This window comes from Euprymna scolopes, chromosome 28, assembly GCF_053919585.1.
Source record: "Euprymna scolopes isolate OS-2025 chromosome 28, ASM5391958v1, whole genome shotgun sequence".
In the NCBI taxonomy this organism is placed as follows: Eukaryota; Metazoa; Mollusca; class Cephalopoda; order Sepiida; family Sepiolidae; genus Euprymna; species Euprymna scolopes.
Window position 1 is genome coordinate 58,950,658 of NC_136509.1, and position 22,295 is coordinate 58,972,952.

The following is a 22,295-nucleotide window of genomic DNA, read 5'->3' on the forward strand; positions in this document are numbered from 1 at the left end:
TTTGATAAATGGTAACACATTAGTAAAAAAAATGATAATGATAACACATTATCAAAAAAAAATGATAAATGGTAACAAATTATCAAAAAAAAATGATAATGGTAACACATTATCAAAAAAAAAAATGATAAATGGTAACACATTAGCAAAAAATATTGATAAATAGTGACAAATTATCAAAAATAAATGATAAATGGTAACACATTAGCAAAAAAAAATAATAAATGGTAACACATTAGCAAAAAAATTGATAAATAGTGACACATTATCAAAAAAAAAAGATAAATGGTAACACATTAGCAAAAAAAGTGATGAATGGTAACACATTAGCAAAAAAAATGATAATGATAACACATTATCAAAAAAAAAATGATAAATGGTAACAAATTATCAAAAAAAAATGATAATGGTGACACATTATCAAAAAATAAATGATAAATGGTAACACATTAGCAAAAAAAATGATAAATGGTAACACATTAGCAAAGAAAATGGTAAATAGTGACACATTATCAAAAAAAAAGATAAATGGTAACACATTAGCAAAAAAAGTGATAAATGGTAACACATTAGCAAAAAAAATTGATAAATAGTGACACATTATCAAAAAAAATTGATAAATAGTGACACATTATCAAAAAAAATAATAAATTGTAACACATTAAAAAAATGATAAATGGTAACACATTAGAAAAAAAAATGATAAATGGTAACACATTAGAAAAAAAAATTGATAAATGGTAAAACATTAGCAAAAAATGATTTGATAAATGGTAACACATTAGTAAAAAAAATGATGAATGGTAACACATTAGCAAAAAATTTGTTAAATGGTAACACATTAGCAAAAAAAATGATAAATGGTAACACATTAGCAAAAAAAAATGATAAATGGTAACACATTAGTAAAAAAAATAATAAAAGGTAACACATTAGCAAAACAAAATGATAAATGGTAACATAGCAAAACCAAATGGTAAATGGTAACACATTAGCAAAAAAAATTGATAAATAATGACACATTATCAAAAAAAATGATGAATGGTAACACAGTAGGAAAAAAAAATTATAAATGGTAACACATTATCAAAGAAAATTGATAAATAGTGACACATTATAAAAAAAAATTATAAATGGTAACACATTAAAAAAAATGATAAATGTAACACATTAGAAAAAAAATTGATAAATGGTAAAACATTAGCAAAAAATTATTTGATAAATGGTAACACATTAGTAAAAAAAAATGATAATGATAACACATTATCAAAAAAAAAAATGATAAATGGTAACACATTATCAAAAAAAAATGATTAATGGTAACACATTAGCAAAAAATATTGATAAATAGTGACAAATTATCAAAAATAAATGATAAATGGTAACACAATATAAAAAAAAAATGATAAATGGTAACACATTAGCAAAACAAAATGATAAATGGTAACACATTATCAAAAAAAAATAATAAATGGTAACACATTAGCAAAAAAAATGATAAATAGTGACACATTATCAAAAAAAAAAGATAAATGGTAACACATTAGCAAAAAAAGTGATAAATGGTAACACATTAGCAAAAAAAATTGATAAATAGTGACACATTATCAAAAAAAATAATAAATTGCAACACATTAAAAAAATGATAAATGGTAACACATTAGAAAAAAAAATGATAAATGGTAACACATTAGAAAAAAAAATTGATAAATGGTAAAACATTAGCAAAAAATGATTTGATAAATGGTAACACATTAGTAAAAAAAATGATGAATGGTAACACATTAGCAAAAAATTTGTTAAATAGTAACACATTAGCAAAAAAAATGATAAATGGTAACACATTTGCAAAAAAAAATAATAAATGGTAACACATTAGTAAAAAAAATAATAAAAGGTAACACATTAGCAAAACAAAATGATAAATGGTAACACATTAGCAAAAAAATAATAAATGATAACACACTAGAAAAAAAAATGATAAATGGTAACACATTAGCAAAACAAAATGATAAATGGTAACACATTAGTAAAAAAATTGATAAATATTGACACATTAGCAAAAAAAATAATAAATTGTAACACATTAGTAAAAAAATTGTTAAATGGTAACACATTAGCAAAAAAAATGATAAATGGTAACACATTAGCAAAAAAAATAATAAATGGTAACACATTAGTAAAAAAAATTATAAATGGTAACACATTAGTAAAAAAAATTATAAATGGTAACACATTAGCAAAAAAAATTATAAATGGTAACACATTAGCAAAAAAAAATGATAAATGTAACATATTAGCAAAAACTATTATAAATGGTAACACATTAGCAAAAAAAATTGATAAATGGTAACAAATTAGCAAAAAAAAAATGATAAATGATAAACATTTGCAAAAAAAATTGATAAATGGTAACACATTAAAAAAAAATGATAAATGGTAACACACAAAAAAAAATTAACACATTAAAAAAAATTGATAAATGGTAACACATTAAAAAAAATTAACACATTAAAAAAAATTGATAAATGGTAACACATTAAAAAAAATTAACACATTAAAAAAAATTGATAAATGGTAACACATTAAAAAAAATTGATAAATGGTAACACATTAAAAAAAGAATTGATGATAAATGAAAAAAAATGATAAATGGTAACACATTAGAAAAAAAAATGATAAATGGTAACACATTTGCAAAAAAGTATATAGATTGTAAAACATTAGCAAAAAATTATTTGATAAATGGTAACACATTAGCAAAAAAATGATAAATAGTAACACATTAGCAAAAAAAATGATAAATTGTAGCACATTAGCAAACAAAAAAAGCAAATGTCAGCAACTAAAACGTGACCATTTTCACTTTTAAAATTCATTAGTTAATTAACCTGTAACTTTTATAGTTTTATAATTAATTATTTCATACCTACATAAACTTGTATAATTAATTAATTAAACTGTAACTTTTATAGTTTTCTGAATGTTTTCAGTTTGATTAAAAACTGTAAATTCATACATTTATAGTTTTCTGTTTGATTAAATACTGTAAATTCATACATTTGTGTGTCTTATTTCCTTTTCTAATCAATCAAATGTGAACTATGCATTTATACTTTGTTTAAATTATGAAAACAATTCAATTTTAGTCATCAAATGGCTCTATCTTAATTTGTCAGCAAATTATTCTCAATGAATAAAATCTGTATTTTTATATTTTCTTGAACAGCTCAATCATGTCCTGCAATGGATTTACCAGTTTTGTGTGACCTTTTAAAAGAAGTGGAAGTAGTCTTCAAAAAAAGCATTGAAGATTTGCAACTGATCCGTCTTTTTTGGATAGTATTGGCATTGTTGAGTGGCCTTTCCTTGTGTGTGATGTCAACATCTCAGGCGTATACAGATGGACTTTATTTAGTGATGATCTTGGTCAAGGGAATTATTATAGTTGCCCTGGCCATTAGTATTTGGACTGGAATTATAATTGTTATGATTGAGAAGAAAGGCTACATCTCTGCCAAACTAGAAATTGGTTTTTTGATGAAGGCCAAAAAAACTAACTAAAATCTGACCTTTTTTTTACGTTGATTAAAACCATGTCATCTGAATAGGTCAAGTAAGGATTTTTAGAATTCACTGATTTCGATGATGAATGAAAAAAATCTTTGAACCAGTTCATACAAAACCGTTTTGTCTAAATATTTTATTTTTATAATGACAAATTTAAAAAAACTATTGATTTAAAAAAAATTTATTGGATCAAATAATGTTAATACATTTCATTCTGAATCAACATTATCATTTGTAGCTACTGAAACATATTCTACTGTTTAAAAATATATTTATCCATTTTTATTAAATAAATGAAATTTATTAATGATAAAAAAGCAGAAAATATGGGGGTGGGGGGGATAATGAAATCCACTACTCATTACCAAGCTTCAACCAAAATAGAAATTTGTTTTTAATTAGATATATCTTTGTTTTTAAGGACACAGATAGAGCGAGAGAGAGAGAGGCAGTTATGTATGGAATATACCGAAATTTTTTATTTACATTTTATTAAAATAATGGAAAAGATGATGCTTTGATTTCATATAATATTTTTTTTTAAATTGAGGTGGGAGGAATACACTCCATGTTTTCAGTCCTCTAAACAATTCAGACAGGTCATTTAAAGGTAGAGACATAATGAATAAAAAGCTAAGCATTAGAATTTTATTGGCAGGGGTCATAATTAATTTGGATCCCACATGCTAATTAAACAAATTAAAATAAAATTTAAAAAATTGAATTTTGGACCAAAAATGGCTCATGCAAAATCATTTGGTTGAAATTTTTGAAATTGTTTTAAAATGTCAACTATTCTTTCATTTTGTCACATATAAAATTAGATCATAGGCAATGACAAATTAGTTTTCAAATTTTGTTTTGTTATATTTCTCTCCCTTTCTATGAAGAATCAAATGTGCACAAATTGTTTTGTTCTTTAAATTTGATCAAATTTTGTGTTCAAAGTTACCCAGGAGTCTTTTACTTTTTTTTTGTATTTTACTCGTGAGTTTTCAATAGTTCCATGAAACCAAAGCTGATTGATGATCAAACTAACGTATTCAGTCGATTGAATAAAGATATTTCTTGCACAATTGAGTACTCTTGTTATTCTTCTTTGAACATTAAATTGCACACACACACACACACACACACACACACACACACACACACACACACACACACCTGTATATTTAAAAAGATTTTTTTGTGGTACAAAATTTAATATTATAAAGAAATACGTGTAGTCATTATGAACTGGGGTTAAGGATGGGGGAAAAAAGAAATTAGAAAAAAAAAACATGTTTCCCTTGTCTTTTACTCATTTTTACCCCAAACAAAGCACATTGCTTGTTTAGACATAGGGGGCTATTATTTGAAATTGTATCTAGTAGGGGACTGGGGGGAGTTGAGCGAGATATCTGTTCAAGTTACATTTAAAATTTTGCATGTCTGGGAAGCAGAAAACAGGGAAGGAATTCCAAAGTCTAGCAGTTCAATGGAAGAATCTAGGGACCACAGTGGTGAAGGGGTGGGATTTTGCTTCTTGTGTTAGTCAGGAGTATGTATGTCAATGGCACACAAGTGCTGCAAGTTCATCAGAGTACATTCGATTAAAGTACTTGTAAAACATTGCAGTGGTAGGACCTGGAGTAGAGCTGATAACATGGAACCTATTAGAATTGAGATTCTTTTTTAGATCCTGTCCAAGAGTGAAAGACTTGTGGCAGCTGGGGCAACATTCTCAGTATATTTGATCCAATTCATGTTACCTGTGAATGAGGAGTTTGAGGTAGAGTATTATTATTATGGCAATCAATGATTGAGAAGGGTTTTTGTAGTCGTTGAAGCAAAGAAGTCTTAGTAGAATTAACTGTTACCTTCCACTTATGGTCCTATTCCACTGTAGACTGGAATTCGTTTTCTAACGATATACATATCCATTGCCTTGGATATGTATATATTCGTTTTTCCCTCATGCCTATTATAGAGCATAGTGTCATCAGCAAATATACACTATTTTATTAGGGAGGTCATTTATGAATATCAGGAATAACAAAACAAAAAAGGATCGACCACTGGGGCGCGCTTGCATAATTATCATGTTGCTATCGAGGATCTTTCTCTTGTCTAGACGGGATCTGATTATGTTGAGTATTCATCTAGGAATATTATAAGATTTAATTTTCATGAGAAGCCCTTCATGCCAGACCTTGTTAAAGGCTTTATATATATTAAGGGCTACAGCTATAGCTTCCTTCACCTTAACCAGTGCATGGTAATATGTTTTCAGAGATGACAGTTAAAATGTCTGCAGTAGAACGGACTTGCCTAAATCTGTTAGAAGAACCTTAGCATTTACAAGATGGTAGACTAGTGTTTAATTAAGGATTCAAAGATTTTAGCAAAAAGAGGCAGGAGACTGATGGGGCAATAATTATCCGGGTCAATTCTTTTTTCAGAATTCTTGAATACTGGTACAATAGAGGAAACAAGACTCAGGCATTTATTGAAGAGTTTAGAGAGCTAATTCAGCAGAGTATTTCTTAATTAGTATGGCAGGGATGACATCAATTTCACATGCCTTTGTGGTGTCTAAGTTTTTTATGATATCACAGACCTCATGTGGATGTAGTCTTCACAAAGGGAAGGAGAGGCTTGAGGGGGTCTAAAATAGAGTTGGAGGCAACCTGCTGAGCAATCAGGTCAGGTTTTTCAGTTAATGTGCAACCAATGTCATGCTTGTGGGTTAGAAGTGGGATTTTTTGATATTACACTGAGCAGCAAGTTTTTACGTTTTTTCATCTTGTCTAGATGTTGAATATTTTTGCATTGTTAAATCTGGTAATGGCATATGTTTCTCGCCATCAGATCAGGTTTTGTGCAAAATTGATTTGAAAAAAAATCAGATCTTGTGAAAAAATCGATTACTATCAACTGATTTTTGTCAACACATATCATCCTAAATATGCTTTAGAAAGAAAAAATATTTTGCCAACAAAATATATTGCTTTCCCAATAGTAACATCGATTTTTTTTTTTTTACATGGGGGTCACCACTTATCAAGGCCCGGAGGCCACTCAGGGATAAGGGTTATTGCATATACAGTAATTAATGAGATAGTATTGTAGTAATCATTAGTATTGGAGATTTGATAGAGTGTCTTACTTAAGGGGGCGGTTTGTCAGGAATTTGTTTATGTTGGACTTGAAGACGTCCAAGTTGTAGTCAGGTCGGAAACAGACAAACGGAAGAGAGTTCCACAGTTGTGCACTTCTGAGAAAGAAGCTCTGCTCATGGAATCTACGTTTGGATTTAGGCACAGATAAAGAGTGGGGAAAATTATTGACAGTAGTTTCAGCCAGACAGGTGTTTCTCGTGAAAGATTGGCGAGGGGGGGACGAGAGATTGGAGCTCAGATGAGCACTTGCCATGGAAATAACGATGAAACAAAGACAGGCTCGCAACATCTCTTCTGTGGGAGAGAGGCTGCAGGGAAGAGAAAAGGACATCCCCACTAAACCACGAAGTCTATTTTGTACTCTGTCAAGGCAGGATAGGCTGTTTTTAGCAGCTCCTGCCCAGATGTGGCAGCAGTACTCCATCCTTGGACGTACTTGGCTTTTATACAGATAGAGAATTGCATCAGATATCTCCTGGAGCGGTAGAAGGATCCCACCATTTTCCCAACGTTCTTGGCAACAGACCTGATGTACGTGTTCCATTTCAGATCAGGGGTAAAGGTCCAACCCAGAAGCTTGTCAAAACATGGAGCCTCCCCAAGATGAGAGCCATCCATTTCAATTGATGCCAGATGGGGATCAGAGCGTTGATGATTTAAAGATAGGAGCTTGGTTTTGGATGCATTAAAAGTGACCAGCCACCTCTTCCCCCACTACTATGCGCTCAAGATCAGAGGAGAGAGAATTAGAGAGAACTTTGTCATTTACAGCCTTTGATGTGTTGCCATAGATGGTCGTGTCATCAGCATAGATGTCAACGAATGATTTAACTGGTGCTACCAGATCAGGCTGCCCTGTGGCTTCCTGAGATGAAATGCATCTACATTGACGGTTTTTTGTTTTCTGATCTTTTTTGTAAAACTTAATTATGTTCTGCGAAACCAAAAACAAAAACAACAGCCTATCTCCCTCCCCTTTTTATTTTATTTTTTCCTACCTTACTCCCGGTCCTGGATATGACCTTAAACTACATCCGATGGTGAGGTCCGGCTTACGGGCTTGGGGAGTGTGGAGCCACCTCTTAATTGCCATTGCTCCCAGGTCCACCCTGAGCCGGAGTGGTAGTACCTGTCAGGGTCCTAACTATGGGTTAAATAGAAACAGATTTTAAAAAGGAAAAGAAACAACCAAAAAGAAAGAAAAAGAAAACAAATATATTCTATTAAATTATTATTATTTTTTTTTTTTTTTTTGCCCTGTCGGTAGGGCATGAGAACAAATCGACTGCCCCCCTGCAGAGGGTAAAAGTCCCTCAATGGGGCAACCAGTTAGCCGTGGGTTGCTACCCGTAATGTCTTAGGACATGATCCTGGTGATTGAGCGAACCTAAACCAGGATACATAGAAGTTTAGGCACCGCAACACATTACTTTGGCCCTTACTTCGATTAGACGGGCGGTCGGAGAGGCCCAATCCGACCAATCGGCCAGTCACGCCAAGCCCCACCATATATTGCCCATTCCAAAAACTCACTACTAATACAACACATCCCCCCTCTCCCACAAATAACCCTACTCCCTAATATATGATGGAAAGCGGTGGTTGAGGGTCAATCGATTAGGTGTGAATATCGATGACGAGGCTGTAAACCCCTCAGGATTGCTACAGATCCCATAGCAATATCAAGAGAGAACAGATAATCATTATGATACCACCAAAGTCAGTTATATCATCATTGTATCCCTGTGGAGGCTGGGCGAATGGGTTTCCCCCCAGGCTCTTCCCAAATAGGACTCTGAGGTGGGTGGGGAACAAAGATGACGAAAAAAGAAAATAAAATATATGGCTTATTCCTCCCAAAAACCACCCAACCACCCAAAGAGAACCCACTCTGATGTCTCTGACATCAGTAGCTCTGAGGAAGAGACGATAAAACCAAGGAAGTCAACATTCGTAGTAATAGAATCAATGGAGGAAACTCCTTTGAGCAAACTATCACCTTTTAAAATTGAAAAAAAATCTTAAAACTCTAAAACCAAAGTCTATTAAAAAACAATTTAATGGCAGCCTACTAATAGAAACCCATAACGAAGAACAAACTAAAGAAATATTGAAACTAAAATTATTTGAAAACATCAAAGTCAAATGCTACAGACATCCAACCCTAAATACCTGCAAAGGAGTAGTGAAAAGCCACGAACTTGCACTTTGTCCCTTGGAGGAAATCAGGACAAACTTACAGAAACAGAATGTGTTAGATGTTCGCAGAGTTCAAATTAAAAAAAACGGTGAGAAAATCGATACCAATACATATATACTAACTTTTGATTCCCTCACCATACCCAAAGAAGTGAAAGTTAGATATATGAAAATCAATGTAGAAATTTATATTCCAAACCCCCTCCAATGCTTCAAGTGCCAGAAGTTTGGACAGCATCAAGATCGGTGCACACGATTACCAGTGTGTGGAAGATGTGGAGAAAGCGGCCCACACATTGACTGCAGAAAAGATTTCAAGTGTGCCAACTGTCTTGGAAACCATGGCGCTGGCTCTAGATATTGTGAAATATGGAAAAGAGAAAAAGAAGTGACCAAACTAAAACATATAAAGAATATATCCTACCCAGAGGCCAGGAAAATCATTGAAACTAAAACATATGCAGATGCAACTAAAAAAACTACTCAAATCAACAATCAAAATGGTCATATACATGTAACGGATACAACTGACAAGAAAATTGATGTCCTAAGCATTTCTACAAAAACAACCGAACAACCATCAAACACATCACAAGCCAGAAAAGAATCAAAAATCCCCCCAGACAAAAAAAAAAAAAAAAAAAAAACAGGAAAAGAAAGATCCCGATCTATATCTCGAACAGGGACTCCGACAGAAAATAGATTTGAGGGATTGGAGACGATGGAAGTTGAACACAATTCCAAATGATCAACAAAATATTACAATGGAATATCAGAGGGATAAAAGCAAACCAAAATGAACTCACATTATTAATAACAAAATATGAGCCCAGCACTTGTCTGTCTACAGGAGACCTTTCTGAAAGAAAATAATACCATCAACATAAAACACTACACATCTTACAACTACATAAATAAAGATACGGACAGAGCTTCTGGAGGCACATCAATACTCGTGAAGAATGAAGTCCCTCAAAGACAAATAAATATAAACACAAACTTGCAAGCAATTGCAGTTTCAGTGACTCTACATAGAACTATAACACTTTGCTCAATCTACATCCCTCCAAAAGATACAATCAACGAAACTGAGATAACTCAATTAATAAAACAACTCCCTAAACCCTTTTTTCTACTAGGAGATCTCAACAGTCACAATGTAATATGGGGAAGTAAAGAAACAAATAAAAAAGGAAAAGAAATAGAAAACATAATAAATAAAAATAATCTATGCCTCCTTAATAATCAAAACTACACCTATATGTACCCAGCAACAGGTACTTTCACCGCCATTGACCTTACCTTATGTGATCCTTCCATATGTATGGACTATGACTGGAAAGTACACAATGACACCTGTGGGAGTGATCATTTCCCAATCATCCTGGAAAGTCTAAGTACTAGCACTGAACAAAAAACACCCAAATGGAACCTACATAAAGCGGATTGGGAAGACTTCCAGGAACAGTGCAAAAACCAATTAATTATCGAAAAGAATGATGAAGATGACCATTTGAACTACTTCATTAAAACACTCACAAACATAGCAAATAATACCATACCGAAAACAACCAAAACCAACAATTACAACAAACCTTGGTTCACAAAAGAATGCAGAAAAGCCATCAGAGCTCGACGAGCTGCCTTGAGAAAATTCGAAAAGTACCCAACAAGTGAAAATCTGGATTTCTTCAAAAACAACAGAGCAAAAGCCAAACGAATCATAAAGGAATCCAAAAGAACAACTTGGAGAAATTATATATCCAAAATTAATGTGAATACCAAGGCGAAAACAGTTTGGAACATGATGAGGAAAATAGAAGGAAAGTGTAGTTTATCAAAAATTTCATCATGTGACAGACAAACAGAGAAATTCAAAAAGATTAGAGAAAAGGAAGAGAAGAAGAAAATTCTATTTAAATCACAAAATACAACCAACCTCTTACCTTGCCTGAATTAAAAGAATCGCTAACCAAATCCCATGACACAGCTACAGGTCCCGATGAAATTCCATATGAAATCCTCAAAAAACTTCCAGAAACCTCAATGAAATACCTACTTGAAATTTTCAATATTATATGGTCCAGTGGAAACATACCTGAGACCTGGAAAGAGGCCACAATAATACCAATCCCCAAATCTGAAAACTCAAACATCCAATCCCAATCAAGTAACATCTCAGATCCATTGAATTTCAGGCCAATAGCTCTAACAAGCTGCATTTGTAAGACCATGGAAAGGATTATAAACAGAAGGCTAATCTGGTTCCTGGAAACAGAGAATCTTATTACAGAATTTCAAACAGGATTCAGGAAAAACCGAAGTTCAATAGACCACATAGTCAGACTTGAAACCTTCATCAGAGAAGCTTTTGTAAGGAAGGAACATTTAACAGCAGTGTTTTTTGACATGGAAAAAGCCTACGATACTGTGTGGAAGTACGGTGTTACAAGGGATCTGAAGGCGCTTGGACTAAAAGGCAGAATGCCAATTTTTATTGAAAATTTTTAAAAAAATAGACGGTTCAGAATAAAGATTGGCACAGCTCTCTCGGATTTGAAAGAACAAGAGAATGGAGTACCTCAAGGGAGTATACTGTCAGTGACCCTGTTCAGTATCCGAATTAACAACATTGTAAAAAAACCTTAACCCTGGGGTAGATTGCTCCCTATATGTGGATGACTTCCTAATATGCTGTAAATCTAGATATATATCTATAATAGAAAGGAAGCTTCAATTATGCTTAAACAAAGTAATGAGATGGACGGAAAAGAATGGATTTAGATTCTCCAAAAGAAAAACAAAATGGATGCATTTCTGCAAACTAAAGAACATGCATAATGATCCTGTCCTAACCATGGAAGGAACGCCCATACCCGTTACTGACCAGTACAAATTCTTAGGGATTTTATTTGACAAAAATTCATCCCACACGTAAACTATCTGAAAAAAAAATGTAACAAAGCTGTAAATCTTTTGAGAGTGGTAGCACATACCGATTGGGGTGCAGACAGGGAAACACTCCTTAAACTTTACAGAGCACTAGTCCGCTCAAAGCTAGACTACGGTTGTTTCATATATGGATCAACCCGAACATCATATATAAAAAGCCTAGACCCTATTCACCATACTGGCCTAAGATTGGCCCTAGGAGCATACAGAACCTCCCCCGTGAACAGTCTATACACGGAAACACATGAACCCCCACTAGATCTAAGGCAAGAAAAGTTAGCCCTTCAATATTTACTCAAACTGAAGTCTTGTCCAAACAACCCTGCATACCAATGTACCTTCTATCCTAAATATGAAGAACTCTTTAACATGAGAGGAAAAACTATCAAAACTTTCGGGCTCCGAATGAAGGAAAGCATTGAAGAATCGAAAATTCCAATCTCCAGCATTCACAACTTCATACTGCCTAAAACACCCCCATGGACCATGAAACAAGTAGAAATAAAACTGAACCTAAACAAAAAGTCCAAATCTACCACAAACCCTATTGAATACCACGACGAACTTCAACATTTAAAATTACAATATTCAGACTACACCTTTATCTACACAGACGGGTCTAAAAGCAACAATCACACTGGATGTGCAGCAATGTACCATAAAACCACAATGAAGAGAAATCTTCAAAATGAAGCATCTATATTCACTGCAGAGACTATAGCTATCGATCTAGCACTCAACATAATTTCAGAGGAAACCACCAAAAACTTCATCATTCTCACAGATTCTCTATCAGTCCTATTATCTATACAAAATCAAAAACAAAAAAATCCACTAACAACAAAATTAATAGAAAAAATCAATATCCTTTCAACTACTAAAAACATTATTCTTGTCTGGATCCCCAGCCATGTGGGGATCAAAGGCAATGACAGGGCAGATACAGCTGCAAAAAGATCTTCTCACCTTCCAACTGACAATTTTAAGATTCCACATACTGATCTTAGACCCCAGATAAAAGCATACATACAGGAAAAATGGCAACTGCGGTGGAGTCAGCAAGAGGGCAGCAAATTATACTCAATCAAACCTGAACTTAAGGAACGATGTCCGGACATCAAGAGATCACGCCGAGAAGATGTGATACTGACTCGGCTGCGCATAGGACACACCAACTTTACTCATTCTTATATACTAAATGGAGAATCGGCGCCAGAGTGCATCCCATGCCAGGAGACACTCACAGTAAAACATATCCTAGTTGGGTGTGATGACCTCACCCCAACTAGAAAATTATATTATACAGAAAGCAATATGGAGGACCTTTATGAAAAGGTCAACTCAACAAATATTCTAGCATACCTAAGGAAAGTAAATTTATATAAGAAAATTTAAGGAAATTTAAAGTCACCCAAATATATACATCCATGTATAAATACAACATTTAATTTCTTAGCTCAATTTTATAAAAAAAAGGGAGGAAAGGCTGAAAAAGTCGTCGTGTCCCCCCCCCCAATAAAAAAAAAGTTAAAAAAAAAAAAAGAAAAGGACTCCGGCATTAAATGACCACATAGGTTGATATGCCGTAAAACCAATCAATCAATCAACGAATGATTTAAGTATGTGTTTTGGGAGATCATTGATGTAGATCAGGAAGAGAGTTGGGCCCAGGATGGACCCCTGAGGGACTCCAGCATTAATACTGTGGGCCTCTGATTTCTGGCCATCAACCACTACTCTTATGAACTTATCAGAGAGAAATGATTTAATGATTGAGAAAACATTTCCAGTGACACCGTAGCTGGAAATCTTGTGAAGTAGACCCTTATGCCATACCTTATCGAAGGCCTTTGATATGTCAAGAGCAATTGCCCTAGAAAGGAAGCCTTTGTCAAGAGATTCACTAATCTTATGAGATATAACCATTAGCACATCTGCTGTAGATCTTGCAGAGTGGAAACCATATTGCATGTCACTAAGAAGGTTATTTCTGCTGAGGTGGTTGACTACTTTATTTAATATGGATTCCAACAACTTACTCATTACACACAGGAGACTTATTGGTCTGTATGAGAGGAAGATGACTTTTCACCTGAATTCTTAAATACAGGGCATACTGATGAGGTTTTCCAGGGTGTTGGAAAGCACTTCTTAAGGCAACGCTTAAACAGTTTTGTAAGTATGGGGGCAGGTTCTGGTTGTAGCTTTTTAACACTATAACTGGAATGCCATCAGGGCCAGTTGCTTTACTGGAATCAAGGTTCTTGATTAGCTTGGCAACCTCACGTATTTGTATGTTGCATAGCATGTTGTCTGTTATAGGAGGAAATACGAGGAGTTGATGGCCTTTGTCGCATAGGGTAGAATTTGCTGCAAAGTTCTTGGCAAATAGTCTGGCCTTGTCTGAAGCTGACGAGATGACCTCAGGTCCATTGATGATAGTTGAGATAGAACGCACACTTCTGTTCAAGATCCTGTTTGCTATTTGCCAGAACTGGTGGGAACCAAGCCACTGCTCAGCTACTTTGGATTTAACAGACTGAACATATAGCTCTCTTGCATATTTTATTACTCTTTTACAGTGGTTACTGGCAGTCCTGAAAGCAGCTTTAGTCTCAGTACATCTATTACGTTGGTAGCTATGGAAAAAGTGATTTCTGTGCGCGATAGCAGCAGCACATTCTGGGGAGAACCATGGCTGGCTGTTAGAGTTTTGGTGGAATTTTTTGGATGGTATGAATCGGTCTATGCCTACAATTAACCATTCGGTCAGGTCTGATACTATAGAGGACACATCCTTTTTAAACATGGAATGCAGAGGTAGGCCAGATATGAATGTACGGAAGCTATCCCTGTGGGGTACATGGTTAGAAAAGAAGGAAAAAAAAAAAAAAAAAGGAAACGTACCAGGCGTATCGGCATCGCTCTTTGGGAAAGAAGGAAAGGATGGCCAGCGCATTTGTATACGCGAAGGGCATCTTGGGAAGGCAGGGCATGACGGGAAAAGCTATTTTTTTCCTGTCTCTTCCTTTTTTTTTCTAGATAGGAGGATATAAAAGCAGGGAAAAATTCCCTGGGGAAGCAGAGAGAAAAGAGTCGTGAACATCTTCTCTTGAAAAGAATTTTGTATTGCTGACGTTCGGATTGTGCGGTGTGACATTGGTGGTGAGAGGCCAGGTGTGGTCGATTGGAAAAGAAGAAGGCAGAAACATGCTGTTGTCGAGAGAGTGACTCACTCCTTCCTGAATCCCAGAACCGAATCCTGATTATAACCCTAGAATCCCAGTCAGTCATAGAATATTGATATACATTACGGTGGAGAGGTATGTCTGAAGACTTATCATATTTCATTTTTATCTTAACTGCTACAACAGAATGGTCGGAGGATCCCAGAGGAGATAGAACGGAACATGAACATAGCTCAGGGGAAGTTGTGAGGAAAAGGTCTAGAAGGTTTGCATACTGACCAGTAGTATCGGGCACACGGGTCGGTTCGTAAACAATCTGAGTGAGGTCATAGGCAGTGGCAAAATCATGACAGAACCTCCCCTCGTCATCGGTTTTATTTGAGTGGATCAGCCATTCCACATTATGGACATTGAAGTCACTGCAAATCTGTCAAAGGATAAGCAGACAGGATGTGGTCAATTTTCTCAGATATGCTCTTAAAGATAGTAACCCCACTGTTGTGGGGGTGATCGAGGGCAAATATAAATGCAGTGATGTAAGCTAGTGCAACCGGAAGCACATACAAGGTAAATTAGGGTCTTCTCTGGAGATATCCCTACCACATGGAAAGCCATCTTTGATGTAGGCACATATTCCATGCCCATGGCGATCTTGTGGGTCAGATTTAGATGTTAGAGTATCCTTTAATTATGAATTCATCTAGGGAAGTGGTTGGCCCTATGCCAGTTTCACTTAGAAAGAATATGTCCGGTTTCGTCTCCTGTAATTGTGTTTCAACCTCTGGAAGGTTGGAACGTAGATCCCTGATGTTGGAGAAGGAGACCTGGTAGTAGGGGTCTATGTTGGAGGATGGGGTTCTAGGTTTATTTGTGTTTTTTTTTTGAGATTTGTCATGTTGAGGTTTTGGGATTTGTGGAGCAGGTCGGTAGACTTGCTTGGAGCAGGACAGAGAGGGAAAGTAAGAGAGAAAAAGACAAATTTTTTTTTTTTTTTGTAGCACATAAGGTAAAGCTGTAACAATTACCCACTAATATGGCATCGAGAGGCCCTACCAGAAACTACTGTATGGTCCAGAATCCATTCACCAAATGGCAATACAACAGCCCCGATACTTTGCACCTGCTGATAGGACAGCCTCCTTAGTGGTTAATCCAAGGTTCGGGTCCCTGACTATCAGGCGGGTAACGTCAGCCCAGATGAAATGTTTACCTCCAGCACTAGTGACATGATCACAAGGATAGACATAGAAACAGAAATTTTCCGACATCTCAGACTACTCTTTACAAAGTACTACCGACCTAGAAAGCAGCTTTTTCTTCACTCTTTGTCAGAAAAATCACTCATTGGAAATGAGGACTGAAGGACAAAAAAGGAGAAGCGAGAGTTACTGGAGCTGCCGATAACACATCCACATGCATTATCTACTCTCCATTGAAAAAAAAAATAAAAAAATAAACTAAAATAAAATTAAGAAGGACTTATTAATATCTACTTAGTATAAGTCCGTTGCCCCATTCACAGCTTAGTATAGTACTTGAAGATAATCTCCCCTCCCATGTTAATGCATGGATACTTTTTGTCTTTATCTAGGTCGAGATGGGATGTTTGACCGTTCCAGCTCCACCCCATAATAAATATGCTATAATGGAACTTTTATCAAATTGAAAAAGTCTGGTTATTTTTAACTCGTTTAAAAATCTGGTTAAGAAGTAATACCTTTAGGGTTATGTATTAACTTTAGACTAGCTAGAAGTAATGCATACTTTACAAGAAAAAAAAAAGCCGCATGTTTTTGAATTCAGATAATATGCAAATATAATTTGGGAAATGTTCAATTTCATGGGAGACTTTTTTTTTCTCTCGTTTTAAATATAAGAAAAGTATCGGTTAATAATAGTATTTTTGACAAAAAAGATTTAGGAAAAAGATAAAAGAAAACAAGACAAATATTCGGGATTAAAGTCAAACCTGGAATAAGGAAAAAGAAAAAAAAAAGTAAAACATGTTAGTGTTTTTAGATTAGTAGACTTCAAAAGTTACGAACAGAAAAGTTTCTTAGCTTTTGGGACCGCGGAGTTCGACTTAGCTTGGAGTTTATAGCGTAAAAAGGAGAGATGCTAGCCAGTCAGTCTGCTTTTATTCCGATATTTAAAGGGTATGTTGGGTGGCGGTGGGGGGGGGGAATCTTATTGAATTCTGTATTTTTATTTATTTCATTTAAATTCAACATTGAATTATCTATCTCATGCCAGAATGTTCGACCATTCCAGCTCCACCCCATAATAAATATGCTATAATGGAACTTTTATCAAATTGGAAAGTCTGGATATTTTTAACTCGTTTAAAAATCTGGTTAAGTAATACCTTTAGGGTTACATATTAACTTTAGACTAGCTAGAAGTAATGCATGCTTTAGAAGAATAAAAAAGCCGCGTGTTTTTGAGTTTAGATAATATGCAAATATAATTTGGGGAATGTTCAATTTCATGGGAGACTTTATTTTTCTCTCGTTTTAAATATAAGAAAAATTATTGGTTAATAATAGTATTTTTGACAAAAAAGATTTAGGAAAAAGATAAAAAGAAAACAAGACAAATATTCGGGATTAAAGTCAAACCTGGAAAAAAAAAGTAAACATGTTAGTGTTTTTAGATTAGTAGACTTCAAACGTTATGAACAGTACCGTAAACTGAATGGTGAGCATGGATAAAAGTTAAGTTCATGTAAATTGAATGTTGCTTCACCGTTGTTCAAACTTTACGGCTTGAACTTTGAACTCTTTGAATGCTCAGCACATGGAGGTCTCTCTTCAAATTGCAACAGTAGTCAGCCATCATGACTTTATTTCAGTAACCCTGATACCTGGTCTCCATCTCTTTCAGGACCTGTGTTGTATTGTGTTTCGTATGGATACGAAACTTCCCAATAGAGTGCTAGCTCTGTATACTACTCCAGTAGTGTCCGCCATGTTACTTTATGGTGTTGACGTTGGACCTGATGTATCGTTCTTTTGTGCTAATAAAAACCTTATTTAAAGGGTATAGAGTATTTGTTTTACTTACAACAATTTTATTAGCACAAAAGGGTTAAAAAAAAAAGTAAAAGATTTTAAAAATTGATCGTGCCCTGAGGCCTTCTTGATTGGACATAAACCGTAATTCATCTAATGCCGAGTGAGAGTTATACACACGGCATCTACTCACCAAGCGTTAGCAACCGGGAGAAAGTCTGGGCGAGTATCTTCAGGCATTATGAGTCCTTAGCAAGGACTGCAATTTTAGGGACGTCAGCGCGGCGATATACGCTAATGAATCGATTCAGGATGCCTTTATTGCCGGAATTCAGTACCATACTATTTGTTAGCATTTGTTGGAAAATAAAACGCTCGACCTGGACACTATGTTTGACCAGGCCCGAGCGCTGGACAATGCAGCGAGGAATATGGAATTGTATTCACCAGCATGATACCGGGAACCAACCGCTGCAGCCCTCGGGAAGAAAGAGACATCGGACTTGGATTTTAATCAAATAAACCTAAATGCTGCTAAATCAGAAATTAAATGTTGGAACTGTGGAAATTATAAACACCCAAAATCACGATGTCCAGCGAAATCGAAAACGGATCGTAAACGGATCGGGCATTTTGCAAAACGCTGCAAATCAAATAATACTACTCAATCAACTTCTGCTTCGGTCCATTATCCAACCTTAGCCTCTATAAGTTCGAGTTTGGCGGTTCCATTGTCCCTACAGAGATCCACTGTAGAAATCCACATTTTGGGTCGGCCATTAAGAGCACTAATGGACAATGGTAGCTCTGACAGCTTTATTCATATCAAAGTAGCTGAGGATCTGGATTTAAAAATAACAGATTCAGACTTGAGAGTTTTGATGGCATCGTTTGACCTCTCATCCAAAGTGGTAGGTGCTTGTTTTCCTAACGTACTTTTTAACAAACGTATGTATCCCAACCAGAAACTGTCAGTTTTAAATAACCTTTGTTGTGATGTTATTCTCGGACTGGATTTTCAAAGTAAACATGAAAGCGTTACCTTCAAGTACGGTGGGAGTTCAACTCCTATTGAGATTTGTGGACTCACTGTGACTTTGTTGGAACTGCCTGAACTATAAATATAAATAAGAACTAAACCGGTTGCCACCAAGTCTAGACGTTATAGCAAGTTCATTGACTCAGAAGTTAAGCGCCTTTTAAAGGAGGGGATCATAGAAACTCAAACCCCCCCTGGAGGGCACAAGTGGTCGTGGTTAAATCCGATAATCAGAAAAAGAGAATGGTCATTGATTATTCTGAGACTGTGAATAAGTACACAAGCCTTGACGCCTACCCCCTGCCCCGACTGGATGACGTAGTGAATAAGGTTGCTCAGTATAATGTATTCAGTACAATCGACCTGAAAAATGCGTATCACCAGATCTCCATCAATGAGAACGACAAACCCTTCACTGCTTTTGAAGCTAACTCTGGTTTGTATCAGTTCATCAATTATTAGTTCTGAGGACTTACACAACACCTTTGGATACCTGGACAATATTTTCATTTGTGGAAAGAATCAGGAACAACACGATGAGAATCTGGCGAAATTTATCAAAGTAACAGAAAAAACGGAAAATTACGTACAATAAAGAAAAGTGTGTGTTTTCTGTGAATGAACTGAACTCCATGGGTTATATCATTGGACCCACTGATCAAATTAAACTCAACCCTGAGAGGTTGAAGCCGTTAAAAGAACTCTCTTATCCAACTGACGGCAAATCACTCAAGTGAGCCCTGGGTTTTTTTCTCATATTATTCAAAGTGGATCCATAGTTATTCTGATAAGATTCAGCCTCTTATTAAGACCAATTTATTTCCCCTTAATCAGGAAGCTCGAAATGCATTTGACAGTCTAAAGCTAGATATTGAATCAGCTGTAATAAAAACTATCGACGAGAATGCTCCCCTTGAGTTGGAGACTGATGCCTCTGATTGTGCTCTTTCTGGAGTCCTCAACCAAAATGGTAGACCAGTTGGTTTTTTTCTCACGAACTCTACACGGCTCTGAACTAAACCATACAGCTGTTGAAAAGGAAGCGGCTGCCATTATAGAAGCATTTAGATATTGGCGCCATTACCTCTTGGGGAAGCACTTCAAACTTATTACTGATCAGAAATCAGCAAAATTTGTTTACAACCAAAATCACCATAGTCGAATAAAAAACAATAAATTGCTCCGTTGGAGATTGGAGCTTTCATGCTTCAATTTCGACATTATCTATCACCATGGTGGGAATAATCTTGTAGCTGACGCATTGACACGTGCTTCTTGCGCTACTGTGAATAGTAGCAACAACCTCCTCAATTTGCATCGATCCTTGTGCCATCCTGGGATTACAAGGATGATGACCTTCATAAGGAGTAGAAACCTCCCTTACTCTCTTGAGGATATTCGGCAGATGACAAAGGACTGTATTGTTTGCAACAAGTGCAAACCAAGATTTTTCCACCCTGTTGATGGGCATTTAATCAAATCAACTCAACCTTTTAAGAGGTTGAACCTCGATTTTAAAGGACCCCTACCTTCATCTACCTCAAATAAGTATATGTTGGTATTAGTTGATGAATACAGCCGCTTCCCATTTGTATACCCTTGCAAAGACACAAGTACCCAGAGTGTACTGCAATCTTGCTCCCACCTATATTTGGCATGCCCAGCCAAGTTCGTTCAGATAACGGGAGTTGTTTCAAGAGTGCTGAGTACAAGAATTATATGCACAGCAAAGGGATCTCCACCAGCTACACCACTCCATATCACCCACAAGGGAATGGTCAACTAGAGCGAATGAATGGAACAGTGTGGAAAACTATTTCATTAGCATTGGAAGACAAAGGTTTGCCGACTGAACACTGGGAAGAGGTTTTAGTGGACTCCCTCCATTCCATTCGGTCTTTAATATCCACAGCCACAAATGAGACACCTCATGAGCGCCTGTTTCAACACCCAAGAAGATCAGTGTCCGGGACAGTGGTATCGTCTTGGATGACCGAATCTGGTTTTGTTTTAATGCGGAGACACAACCGGTTAACTAAATATGAACCTCTGGTTGATAAGGTTGAACTTCTAGATGCTAACCCCCATTATGCCTTTGTTCGATCTAACGAGGGTAGGCAGATGACTGTATCTACACGTGACTTGGCCCCGTTGAAAGACTTCCAATTCATCGATCACCCACATGACTCGGAAAACTGAAATGATACACCAGCAGATCAGCTAGAGGAAAATTCACCTTCACCAGTAGAACCACCTGTTTTGCGCCGGTCAGAATATAGTAGAACACCACCAGATAAGTTGAATTTGTGATTCTAGAGTTTAGTGAATCTTGATTAAATTTATTTTGTGCATCAGAACTATTAAATTGCATTCCTTGTGCTGGCTGAATTAGTGAGTTTTAAAATTGCGAACCTGAACTATTAAACTACATTCCTTGCATTGGTTGTGATCAATCCACCTTCATACACTAATACTTGAATGAACTTTCCACCCACGACAGGAACTTTCTAATTTAATGGAGGGGAGAATGTTGTATTGTGTTTTGTATGGATACGAAACTTCCCAATAGCACTCTCCCTGATGAAGCGCTAGCTCTCTATACTACTCCAGTAGTGTCAGCCATGTTACTTTATAGTGTTGACGTCGGACCTGACGTATCATTCTTTTGTGCTAATAAAAACCTTATTTAAAGAGTATATAGTATATATATTTAAAGAGTATATAGTATTTGTTTTACAACAACCTGATAACATCTCTCCTCCTGCTTATCACTCATTCAACCCAGATACTCAGGACATGAGTTCATATCAACGAAAATAGGTAGTGCATGTTGCCACTCATATTTCAACTAAGGTTTCTGAAAATAATCAGTAATGTTGTTAAGTTCTGCATAGTTTCTGACTTAATTGTTGCCAAAAAATTCTTCACTACCAGAACAAATGTCTTCCATGCTTCCAGTTCCACTTTGTTCATTGAGGTTTTGAATTTTTTGATAAAATTGTGTTTTTATGCAGCCCAACCCTGTGTGGCATTTGGCACCAGAACTGCCTTCCCAGCCTTTCAGAAAAATATACTTCTCATACTAAATGTTTGGGAGTCAGAATAGCACAGCATATATATGCTGTGCTATTCTGCATGTTTTAGTAAATCACAGAGGTTGAAAGGGAATATA

General features: G+C 35.6%; 1 protein-coding gene across 2 annotated transcripts in view; it reads left to right on the top strand.

The window, feature by feature from the left end:
• The window catches only part of LOC145249666 (putative neutral sphingomyelinase), a 210,959-nt gene extending 206,313 nt beyond the window's left edge, over positions 1–4,646 (top strand). For both annotated transcript variants that reach the window (XM_080111450.1, XM_080111451.1), the window contains one exon: positions 3,230–4,646. In XM_080111450.1, coding sequence (XP_079967576.1) covers positions 3,230–3,564 — 335 coding nt within the window. In that variant the 3' untranslated portion in view covers positions 3,565–4,646. The remainder of the gene's footprint in view (positions 1–3,229) is intronic.
• The last annotated feature ends 17,649 nt before the right edge of the window (positions 4,647–22,295 follow it).